Source organism: Buteo buteo, chromosome 11 (genome assembly GCF_964188355.1).
Source record: "Buteo buteo chromosome 11, bButBut1.hap1.1, whole genome shotgun sequence".
Classification (NCBI taxonomy): domain Eukaryota; kingdom Metazoa; phylum Chordata; class Aves; order Accipitriformes; family Accipitridae; genus Buteo; species Buteo buteo.
This window is the reverse complement of record NC_134181.1, coordinates 34,798,861-34,811,130: the sequence shown is the minus strand read 5'-3', so window position 1 is coordinate 34,811,130 and position 12,270 is coordinate 34,798,861. Positions and strand designations below refer to the sequence as shown.

Sequence of the window (12,270 nt, the reverse complement as noted above, 5' to 3'; positions counted from 1 at the left end):
TAAATGCTGAAACAAGATTTGGTAACCAGAGCTTAGCATTTTGCACAGCTAACCTAGGGTACCACCTGGCAAGCAGGGACAAGAATACCAGTTTCCATCATTCGCTATCATGAATTATCCTATGGATATGGATGAAAAGCAAGATTATGCTGCATAATCCTGTTTACCTACAAGCATCCCCACGGGCCAAGCACTGACACAAAGCAGCTGAATACATTTCAAAGCTACATTTACTTCTACTTTAGGTTTCTAAATAGCCCCCTAATCACCCCTTTGAAGATAACTCAGCAAAATTAAATACATTTTGATGGCAAAATCTGGACATGACACAGTAACAAACGCTGAACCCCTGTCTAAATAACTAAGAAAACATAAAGTAGTCTTTTCCCTTCTTTTTGAACTAGCAGCAAAGGAAGTCATCTCATGGTTCAAAAAGAATCGTAATCAAAAACGCAACACTTACATTTTTTCATAGAGGCACTTGCATCCAAGAACGGGTGATGGAAAAATTCATCTGAAAAAAAAAAGAATCAAGAACAATGACTCAGTGAAAGGAAATGACTGTAAAAGTTTACAAAGCAGTTAAAGCATAGCAAGTTACAGTATTTTACAGTGATTTTTCCCACACAATCCAGTCAACCATGGAAGCTGACTGACTGCGGTTGCATATAGTAGTGGTCAAGAATGCAGACTGGGGACTGGATGGAGGACCTACTCATAAAAAAAGGATGGGAAATTATTTGGGTCTAGGGATTGCTATGTAAGTACGAAAAGAAAAGTGGCTCCTCTGCTACCAGCCACCTCTGCAAAATCAGCTGGGGGAAGGGGGGTGGCAGGCAGAGAAGGGAAGTCAGTTGGGGCAATTACATGAATAAAGGCGGGGGGGGGGGGAAGTCTTTGCCAAAAGTATGGCCAAAGGACATGAGGGTTTGTACCTTGGAACTCCCCACCAGTACTAATGGATTTTCCTTCCCCACAGGGCATTAAAGAACTTAGTAAGGTTTTGCTGCAAGCTACAACCCTGGGATGACGGGGAGAATACACTAAATTAACTGTTAACGCTCCTCTGTCTTGCAACAGCTCTTACATTTGTAGGAATGGGAATCAGTTATTGAGGGTCAGATAGTGTGACGATGTTGAGACCTGGCATAGCCACATTTCTGCATGTGCATCAAAAGCTCCTATCAGCACGAAGAGAGAAATCCTCAGGCGCAAAATAGTACTAAAAGACAAAGTCCCTGGCTGATTAGGGTGGTAAGTCACCCTAATTGTAGCGACCCAGGGGAGCTGTATTTATCACACTGTGCTGCCACTCATTCCACAGAAGAAGAACGATGGACAAAAGGACTTCCACTGAGTGATCTTCCATCATGCACAGACCCAAACACATCACGCACTGAGGGCAGAAATGCATTTTCTAAAAGGTCAGCAAAGAACGACAGCCCAGAACTCCCTTCCTTTCACATCCAACACAACTGCTGCGTTCTCCACTCATTACAGGAGGATATGCTACAGATCCAGGCCAAGAAATGCTTCTGTCCTGGCTTGCTGGAGACCCTCTACTTGTTTGCCTGTCCTCACAAGTAGGTACCCTTCCTGACTCCTCTGTCTCTGATCCACTGCAGCTCTATGCCAGAGTCCTCTTCTATCACAATCAGCAACTCAGCCTTTCAGGAGCATTAGTCATGGATCAACACTGATTATTTGGCTAACTGCAGGCAGTTCAACTTGTTTTCCCAGCATAGATTTCCTGTTGCAACACCCAAGGTTTACAAACTTCTGCTTTCTGTAAACAGCAACTCTTTGGCCAGTGAGCTTTCCACAAAGTAGCAACTAGGGGTTTTTTGTCTGTCTGCTTTTTAAACATAAACAATCCCTCTCTCCCCAGCCTCTCCTTGCCACTGCCAGGCCAGGGCCCTGCAGCCAGAGTGCACTGGTCTGGAGTTTAGCACAACAGAAGTGATGGAAGTCTCTGGCAGAGAAAGCTGGAATCTTACAGATTAGATCTGCTGTGGATAGAGAACATCCCTATCCTGCCAGGAGCTGCTCAGCTTGTGGAGTTTCCTGCTTTTGCTTCAGCCTGCTCCTCTAGAGGGTACCATCCCTCAGCTGAGCTGATTCAACTCAGGGGGTGGAAATGATGATTTCTTTCACTTTTGCCCTCCCTCCCCCCTCCGAACCACTTATTAGTTGTGCTTGCAAAGCAAAATTGAAACAACCCTGCTTGTAATCATCAGCAGGAAACTTGCAACTTGAAACCCTCCTGGCTTTCCTCTAGATAATCTTGAGATTGTGAAGACCATCAGTTCCTGGTAGAAGAGCAGCTGAGACGCACAAGTAAATGAAGTTTCAAAGCTTATGTGTTGCTGTTGTGTGAATTGACTGAACTCTGGGGGAGTGCCATGGGGGGCATTGTGTGCACCTTCAGGCAGACTACGGAGGGCCTCAGGGAACAAGGAGCAGCAGGACACCCCGCTCCTCTGGGGACGGTGGCTCAGGAATCATCCCTGACCCAGCAGCGCACCCGAATCTTTACCTTACAGAGCACAGGAGGGTAAACTAACAGTGAACAGAGGCACCAACCATCAGCCAAGGTAGACCTTGTATAAATAGCGTAGGTGAAGAGAGCAGCCTATGGTTAGTTTGCCAGCAGGAGGACAAAGCACCTGTCTACTGGGAGCCATCTAAGGGAAGGGAGAGATCTGCTTCACACAGGATCCAGAGCTGTGGGACATTAACAGTTTGTGCACAGCTGGCCATAGACAGCAGCTGAAAACATGGCAATAGCTGGGCACAGAGAAGTGGTCTCATTTAAGTATTGCTACTATTTTGGCAAGGGGCATGATCTGGGGGTCTCCTGAGCTGACACTCTAAGGAAAGGAAGAAGGGTCCATTCAGTAGGTGTAGGTCAGAGAGTCTCCGAGCCCTCAGGAACATAGAGAAGCTGAAGACCGAGCACCAGCAGACAGCAGGGAAAGGTGAACAGTTGTGTCACAAGCAGGGAGGAAGCTCAGATGCTTTGGCAGAGAGTCAGAGGAGAGGAGGCAGAGGTGGATGAGACCAAGAATACAACTGGATGCTGAGGAACTGTATTGGTCTAAATAAATCATGGCTCTGGTACTTGCTCTCCTCTCAACTGACAGGAGATATTAAAATGTGGCATGGAATGCCACAGAGTCATTGAGATCTGCCTTCTATAAAGCACAAGGAATATCTCAAATATAGGCTTCTGTAAGAAAATATTCACAAACCCTCCTTGAGAAACAATTACATCTTACAAGGACATGCCAATTTGTAGAGAAAAGGATCCCACATGTGATTAAGGGCAGGCAACAGTCTCAATGCAGCAAGATGTGCTGTAACTGTTGTCCTGAGTGAAATTAAAGTCTATTATCACAGTTTTCCAAGAGGTAGACACTGACTCATGCAGTCTACTCCCAAGAGGTATAAAAACAGCTTATGGGGGGCTAAAGATGTTTACCAGACTCCATTTCTGACAGCAGGAAAACAGGAACCTCAAAGATACTTTCTTTTGAAATGCACAGCAGCATGATAGAAGAGGTAGAGATCCACAGCCCAGATAGACAATCCGCACAGAATAATACTGAGAGGTGCTTATATTCAAGTCAGTCTGTCAGTAGCTTCAACAACTCCTTTTTCAAAAGGCTTGTTTTCTCACTTTTGCACCCCAGTAACGAGTCCTTTACATTCAGCACTGGATAATTTTATCAGCCTCAGTCAATCCACATGCTTGCTTCACCCAGGTGACACTATCCCCAGAAAGGCCTTCCTGGTATCTCTAATTCAAAAGAATAAGAGAGGCTGCAAAACAATTTCTCTTCATCAACTAGCATATGCTGCCCAGCAGGAAACAATCCACCTGAGCAGATAAGCAACAAAAAAACAATAGAAAACCAACCCCCAGAAGACTGAAACAAACCCTTTTACCCCAAGCCTGACTAAAAAGCAATATCCTGAAAACACACAGCAGCACACTTTATTTTCAGGTTAAAAAGGTAATGTCTGTGCAAAAAGCAGAAAGCTCTATGACTTGCTGTGATACTTCCCACCTGATACTTAACACAAATCCATAGGCTTTGGCCCCACAGCCTTGTTTCAGGAAAACCACTTGAACGTGCTTGCCCAGCACCAAACCTTACTTGAACATAGAGGCCGAGGGGCAAACTTATGCTTTCCACCAGCAGCACTGGCCCACAGAAGCAAAGATGCTCCCTGTGGTTCTCCTCTGCACTCAGACACACCACTTCCTTGGTGAGAGACAGTATTCACATCCTGATTTTTACCTGAGACAGGTCTAGACTACCTTGGCCCAAGGGGAAGGGAGAGCTGGAGAGAAGAATAAAAGACCATAGAGTTGCCTTTAGATGACCTGGTCCTTTCAGGGGGTCTAGGAAAGGTTCTACCTCTGCCTGCTTTCCTCTATGGCATGGCTTCACTAGAGGGTCTTCAGACCTTTTGGCTCAGCTAAACGCATCTGAAAGAGGCTGCCAAAGCCAGAACTGCCTGGCACGTAATGATTGTTCTCAGTCTAGAAGGAATTAAGAGATGAAAAAAAAGAAGAGGAAATCTTCATGCCAGCCCAGTCAGGAGACTGAGACACGGGTCTATAGGGAGAGCCGAGAGACTGCCATCTTGAGCCCTGATGAGAACCAAGGCATCCTTCCACAGAAACCTGGAGGAGGAGGGAAGGGTCTGCAAGCAGCTACAGTCTGGCTCAGATTATCACTGCAGCCCCTGAGAAACAGGGGCTATTGAGTGAATTGTTCATTAAATGGGTACAGCTTGCAGCTTTGGGAAGGAACTATGACAGAGAAAGAAAATGGATGCAAAAGATCCACGTTTCACCTGGTAGCATACTTAACACAATAGAAGTTCAGAGAGATTATAAAAGTAGAGGCCAGGAGAGGGAATGCAAGTAAGAAACTGTACTGGGTTTGCATGGCAAGATTTTGGCAGCAGGGGAGCTACCAGGATGGCTTCTGTGAGAAGCTGCTAGAAGCTTCCCCCATGTCCGATAAAGCCAATCCCAGCCAGCTCCAAGACGGGCCCACCGCTGGCCAAGGCCAAATCCATCAGTTACGGTGGTAGTGCCTCTAGGAGAACATATTTAAGAAGAGGAAGAAGAACCTGCGCAACAGCAACTGTAGCTGAAGAGAAGAGAGAAAATATGCAAGAGAAACAACCCTGCAGACCCCAAGGTCAGTGAACGAGGGGGAGGAGCTGCTCCAGGCACTGGACAGATTCCCCTGCAGCCCATGGGGAAAACCATGGTGAGACAGGCTGTTCCCCTACAGCCCAGGGAGGTCTGCAGTGGAGCAGATATCCACCTCCAGCTCAGGGAGGACCCCACACCAGAGCAGGGGGATGCCTGAAGGAGGCTGTGACCCCGTGGGAAGCCTGTGCTGGAGGAGGCTCCTGGCAGGACCTGTGGCCCTGTGGAGAGAGGAGCCCACGCTGGAGCAGGTTTTCTGGCAGGACTTGTGACCCCACAGGGGACCCACGCTGGAGCAGTCTGTGCCTGAAGGACTGCAGCCCATGGGAGGGACCCACACTGGAGCAGTTCATGAAGAACTGCAACCCATAGGAAGGACTTATGTTGGAGAAGTTCATGGAGAACTGTCTCCCATGGGAGGGACCCCATGCTGAAGCAGGGGAAGAGCATGAGGAGTCCTTCCCCCGAGGAGGAAGGAACAGCAGAGACAACGTGTGATCAACTGACCACAACCCCCATTCCACATCCCCCTGTGCCACTGGTGGGGAGGAGGTAGAGAAAATCAGGAGTAAAGTTAAGCCCAGGAAGAAGGGAGAGGTGAGAGAAAGGTGTTCTTAAGATTTGGTTTTATTTCTCATTATCCTATTCTGGTTTGATTGGTCATAAATTAAATTAATTTTTTTCCCCAAGTCAAGTCTGTTTTGCCTGTGACAGTAATTGGCAAGTGACCTCTCCCTGTCCTTATTTCAACCCACGAGCTTTTTGTTGTATTTTTTTTTCTCTCCTCTGTCCAGCTGAGGAGGAGAGTGATAGAGCAGCTTTGGTGGGCACCTGGTGTCCAAGCCAGGGTCAACCCACCACAGAAACATTTGCTGAAAGTGTGCCAAAACTCTGGGTTTACAAAACTGTACTGGAATCAGCACTGACCTTTCCAGCACATATACTAAAAAACACAAGATCATGGAATCTTCCAGGCACAGGTGAAATCCAGGTGTCTGGATGCTTCTCCTAGCACCAGCCAGAAGTACAGGGGTTTGTGAAGTTCCATAGCACAAAAGAAGACACAGACAGGCAGCAGAACTAAAACGGGAAGGAGGTCTTACCAAAGTCCATGCGGTCCTTATGATTACGCTGCAAAAGGCCCAGCAGCAGCTGCCTCAGGTGGCTTGACGTTTCCCTGGGGATGCTAGGATTGAAAACAAAAGCAAAATAAGAGAGAATTGCAGTCTCCTTAAACTGCTTTTACATATTCAGGAAGGCAACCTGCAAATGCAAACTCACTTTGTGCCTGCTGGGCTAGGAACATAGGAGGAGCTCACTGGAGAGAGGCTGAACAGAAACATCTCTATTTGCATCTCTGTTTGGCTTTTGCTCCCCATTGTCATTGTTAAGGCTACAGCTAATCTAGCTTTAGTGGCCTCTCCTGTGAGCACCTGCAGATCCTTCCCTTCCACAGTGGTGCCAACATCATCCACCTGCTTCTCAGCTAAGTCCACTCAACATGCAATATTTTGCACATGATAAATAAAATCTCTTCTGCTTGCTCTAAAGGGAATAAGGAGGTCATTAAAATGAAGCAGTTACCAAGGAGAAGCTTCCAATTAAGACATTGGTGGTGAAACATATCACCAATTACTACCATTTTATTAAGGTATTTCTTTTTCAATGCAGCTTATGTAAGACCGGCAAGTAACCTTTATCTATTTGCTTCCTTGATATACAGCATTTAGTAATCAAAGGCCACTAAGATGTGAGCAACTGCCACCCGAGCAAGCTAAATTAGTGCCGCTATTACCCCACTTTCAGTATAGCTAGGAAGAAAATACTCTTTTCAATGACCACTGCAGCACAAAAGAGCTAGTAAATCACTGTGCTCTCCCTCACCCCACAAGCAGATGGGGGATGGGCCAGGGCAGCTCTTCACAACCCCAGTAGATTGCAAGAAGCAGGGAATAAATGAACAGATTAAGGCAGGGAAAGCAGAGTTCAGCTCTTGCATAAGTGGATTCAGCTCTGCTGACTTTCCTCCATAACCAGAAGCACTGTTAGGAGCTGTAGCAGCCGGGCCCTGCCTCCAGCCAGAGCAGAGCTCTCCAAATTAAGCGTAGGTGGCTCCAACTCCTTTCAGTATTGACTCTGTTTATCATGGCTGTGCCCAGTACGGCCCCACGGTCTGCCAGGCTTTCCCCTCGCCCCATGCGAGGTCAGCTGAGGTAATGGCATGTGTGCTCAGCACAGTAATTTTAACTGCACGGAGCCCAAGCCTGCTCAGTAGCACAGCACGTGGCTCGCTGCTTGGGCAGGGCTCCACTTTGCTGGGCTGGCATCACTCACTGCCCTGAAGCCAAGCCTGACTGATGCTGGGAGAAACAACCCTTCATTTCCACCAACTCTACCCCTGCCACAGACGGGGTTAAAAAAAAAAGCTAGGACAAAAATAGTGGCGGGGGAAAAGAGGTGCTACCTAGCACTAATGGAGTCCTATTCAATGAAACTGGAGATGTGAGGCAAAGTACGTATTTATAGGTTTCAGTACTACCCAGTAATTTTTCTGTGAAGCCTTAGGCCTCGCTGGTGCAGGAATTTGAGCCCAGCAATTCCTAGAACAGAGAATGACGGCAAGCAGCCCTCATCCTTGTTTGTACTGGAGGAGTTGCTTTTCCATCCCTGACACTAGAATGGTTTCCATGCACCTTCCCAGGTCGACAAAGGAGAAGGCAACCAGGACTCTGGAAGGGATGCAGTTAAACTGAGACTCAGTTTGAGCCAAGAAAAAACACCCTCTCATCAAAAAACGTGTGCCTTAGAAGCATACTGCGTAACGGAATAACCCTAGATACCACAGCTAGCAGAGCCTCCTGAAAAATACATTAGTGCTGGAGACCTGCAGTCCTCCAGTGTTATCGTCATAATTTATTTATCCATGACACATAAAGCTCTTAGCCAAAATGAGTCCATTTCCCAGCAATGACTTTAGCTTTAGTATGGTTTTATAGCCAAGAAACAGGCAGGTCAAGTAGTAGACCTCAGAAGTCACAACACAAACTGAAGATTGTGCAGATTAACAGCCTCCTCTTATCTCTCACGTCTAAAACATCAAGCTTTGCTACGCTACAGTATTATTTTCCAAGGCCATCTCTTTAAACATAAGCAACGAAACTGCCTCCTTCCCCCCATGATCTAGAATGTACTTTGCCATGCAGATCAGCACAATGAATGTTAGCTTTTCAGATCAGTGCTATTAAAATTGTGAGGCCTGTGGGCTCTCTCCTACTGACATGGGCTCCCCACCTCAGAATGGCATTTCACCTGTCAGCAACAGCACCAGCCCAGCAGGCAGAGACCGCTGGTGAGCATTTAATGAGCTCTTCTTCCCCACCCTGTTCCCAAGCCAAAACACAGCACTTTCCATGGTGATGCTGGAGAGGTGGGTGCCAGCCTGCCTAGCCCCAAGGAGAATGAAACCAAATCCTGGCACTGCTGCAGTCTGAGAAGGAGGTCTCCGGAGCAGTTTCATGTTTCATCCGGTATTGGCAGGGCTGGCAGAGGCAGTTTATTCATGTTTACTCAGGAAATAGCACAGATTGCAGTTCACGTTAAAAGAGACAAACTGACTTTGGAAAGCAGGGTATCGGCATTTGCACAAAGGTCACTTCAGATATGACTTCTATGGTGAAAAAACAATGGGCTTAGATCTAAATTTTTGAGGAATTTGGTAGTTATAAAGTGGAGATAAGTGAAAATGGTAAATGCAGACTGCGTAAAGGACTCGCAACAAAGGAGAAGGACTAATCCCTACAAGAACAGGCATGCTCTCCTCTTACAGCTGAGTTTCTTTTCTCCTTGCCTGCTTCCTACTGCATGCACCACGAGCCAAAGCAGCAGCAGGGCAGCGTGATCAACACAGGGAAGCTTATTAATTTTAGGGGTTAATTTCTCTTAGTAAGAGGGATTGCCTCAAAGGAGAGCAGCCATGTTTTAGGCTGTGTAGGGGAAACAGAAGCTCTACTTTCTGCTCACACAGACTATCTGGCTCCAAGTATGCAGTGGTGTTTTTGCTTTGAATTGTTCTGTTTGGGTGTTTTACTCCATTATGCCCTCTGGTTCAATCCAGCGGAGTATGCAGATGCCCCAAATTTAATCCTGGTAGAAATTTTGTCCCTTCTCCCCAAATCAAAAAAGGAAGTACTTAAAGGGAAATTAAATGCATGGTGCAAGCCATTGATAAGAGCTCTAGCCTCTTGACAGTTCTTCCTGCTATCTCTTGGAGCTGTCTAAACTGATAAGGAAAAAAAAAATCCATATACAGCAACTCAATGAACTTCCTGCCTATGTGGCTGCATTAGCAGCTCTGCCAAATGGAAGCTAACATTCTGGTTAAAAAAAGGCCTTCCAATTTTTGGATGTATCATCTGGAACTCCAGTCCTGTCTCTACACCAGGCTGAGGTTTTGAGAGCAGGCATGAGGTTCTGCTTTAAGAGCTCAGAGATCAAAAGGAAAGACCACATCAACAAAACCAAAATACACTGACAAATCACAGCACTGAGTAGCTAGGTAACATACACCCCGGTGGGACGAAAGCAGTTATCTTCCCCTTGAAAACTGCAGCAGTGTCCATTTCCATCAAGGTTATAATATTTCCTCCTATTAGCAGGATGGACACAAGCAGTTGCTGCCCTGACACGTGAGAAATGGTAATGTGATCTGCAGTCAGGTATGGCAGGTTACAGGAGAGACTGCTTGCATGATTCAAGAATTGCCATGATTTCTTCCCAAGGCTCCCAGCCTCAGGGAAGCCATATGTGGGACAGGACCCCTAGCTGGCTCTTGAAATCACTAATGATCCTGAATTTTTGCCATGTAGGAGAGAAGTAGGATCTGCAGAGAGAGAACACCAACTCTGGCAATCTGCTGCTGTCTGACTTTCTCTGGGCCACATCACTGGTGGTTTAAGGAATGGGGGAAAGCAGGTGGCCAAATATTTCAGTCACCTCCCTGAGTGACAAGCCAGGAGCATGTAAGGACAGGTATAAATACAGAGTAAACAAGTGCATACAAACGGTGACACTGGAAAAATGCTTACTTCGGCATCAGCATCTTGTTTTTCTCATAGAAGAGGCGAAGATCCTGTGGACTGCTGGCCTGCAGAGGAGAAAGAAAACCAGTGCATGAAGCAGTTGACAGTGAAGGAAAGCGATTAGCATTTCTATTTCACAGTTACTCTGAAGAGCAGAGAAAAGCAGCACTTTTCAATTGCTGAACCAGCACAGACAATGAGAACCTGCAGCTTGCTTGAGACTGAAAAGCCAGCACTGTGCCAGAGTGAAAATACAGTATTTCAGCCCACTGTCTTTTTGTCCCTGACCTGATTCTGTCCTGCTCTCCCCTTCCAAAGGCTGAGCTTCGTTGCAGTGAGCTCTCATGCTCAGGTCTGAGCTGGCCTAATAGCCTCACCCAGGAGGCTAAATAATTGCAGACGTGAGGAGTCCCAAATGATGAATGGCAGATCCTGCTGAGAACATGGATTAGTGCTGCAGGGCATTTTGAAAAGGGGCAGGGGGCCTGTTGACAGGCAAGGGATCTGTGAAGAGACCAGGAACATGGGGAAACAGCAACAGAATTAGGATTTTCTACTTTAATTCCAGGAAGCCAGAAGGCCTCAAGCCACAGCTCCTATTTGGGCAGTAATATACACAACTGCTAGGGATGTTGACAAGATCCCAAATTCTGAGAGATGGGATTTAAAAAAAAAAGGGCTGGGCACAAGAAGAGGTTTACGGCTGAGGTTAAAAATAAAATCACCAGTATAGAAGCACAAACACATAAAAATCTCCTAACGTCATTTCTCCATTTGCTTTTATGCAATGGATAATACAGGCCAGTAAATTAACCGTCGTGTCTCAAGCTTTTCTGCTTAGGCAAAGTCTCCTTATTAAAGGCAGAGCAGGCTGGCTGGCATGACACAGACATGAAGGCACATACAAACAGGGAAGGAAGATCAGAGAGATTCATCTGCAATCAATTATTAGTGCAGCAGAGTGTGTAGGAAAGTGTGAACGAGGAGGCAACAGGCAGCTTCTCCTGATGTTCAGGGCAGGCTCAAAAAACCCTCGAGCCTTCCACCTACTTCCCTTTCTAAATTAGAAGCATTTAAGGTCAATTAAGATGCTTAAAATGGCAAATCAGACAAGCCAATCTGCAGATGGCCATCAAAATACCACTAATACAGCATGGCTGGAAAAGCAGCCACATAAGGTGCTGTTTCAACATCACCTACTCCCTCTGGCTGAAGATGAAAATTAAGGATAACTGAGAACTCAGTACAAAACCTCAAGAGAAACCAAAGGAACAGTCTCAAAGGCTGCTAACATCAGTAGACTTGTGTAGTACTGATCAGGACAGTATTTCTTGCATAGTCTTCACAACCCAAGCTTCACAGATCTACCAATTTGTGCCAATAGGAGCTACTGGATTCCTAAAAGATGGAAATAAGAAAGATTTCCTGGTTCTCCTTTCTGCAAGAATATATCCTCTGCTGTTCACAGACACAGCAGGGACCCAAACAGGAGGTGCAAAAATACTTTCTTCACAAACCATTAAAATGAACGTTATTTAGCAAAACACTTTGTTACATAGATGCCAAACTGCACCAGAATTTGCAATCACTGCCAATTAATTTGATTTGGTTCAGTAAAACTCCATTTTATACCTTTCCCCTTGCAGATCTTGCCCTGTAGTTAGATTCTTAGTGTTTGGCAAACTATAACAAGGCCAGCGTACACACTGCACCAAATGGCTTGGCCACAACGCTCTGCATGATGAAAAATATGCCTGACAGACATAACATACAAGGAGGAACAGAACTCCACTGCAGGGAAGCAAAGTGCTTGCTCACATCAGAGAGATACAAGCCTTGGCTGTTTGCTCTGTTCATTTCCTGTCACAACAACTCAATTGTTTCACAAATACAATGAAGCTCTGATCTATTTCAAACATTGTTCTGTCAGAAATTTTCCTGGCAATAAAGACAGAGTAT

General features: G+C 46.1%; 1 protein-coding gene across 7 annotated transcripts in view; it reads right to left on the bottom strand.

Annotated features, from left to right (window-relative positions):
• The window catches only part of ULK1 (unc-51 like autophagy activating kinase 1), an 85,757-nt gene that overhangs the window by 37,562 nt on the left and 35,925 nt on the right, over nucleotides 1–12,270 (bottom strand). For all 7 annotated transcript variants that reach the window (XM_075041473.1, XM_075041467.1, XM_075041469.1 and 4 more), the window contains 3 exons: nucleotides 10,318–10,376; nucleotides 6,337–6,419; nucleotides 464–514 (listed from right to left, as the gene is read on the bottom strand). In XM_075041473.1, the coding sequence (XP_074897574.1) occupies nucleotides 464–514; nucleotides 6,337–6,419; nucleotides 10,318–10,376 (193 nt within the window). The remainder of the gene's footprint in view (nucleotides 1–463; nucleotides 515–6,336; nucleotides 6,420–10,317; nucleotides 10,377–12,270) is intronic.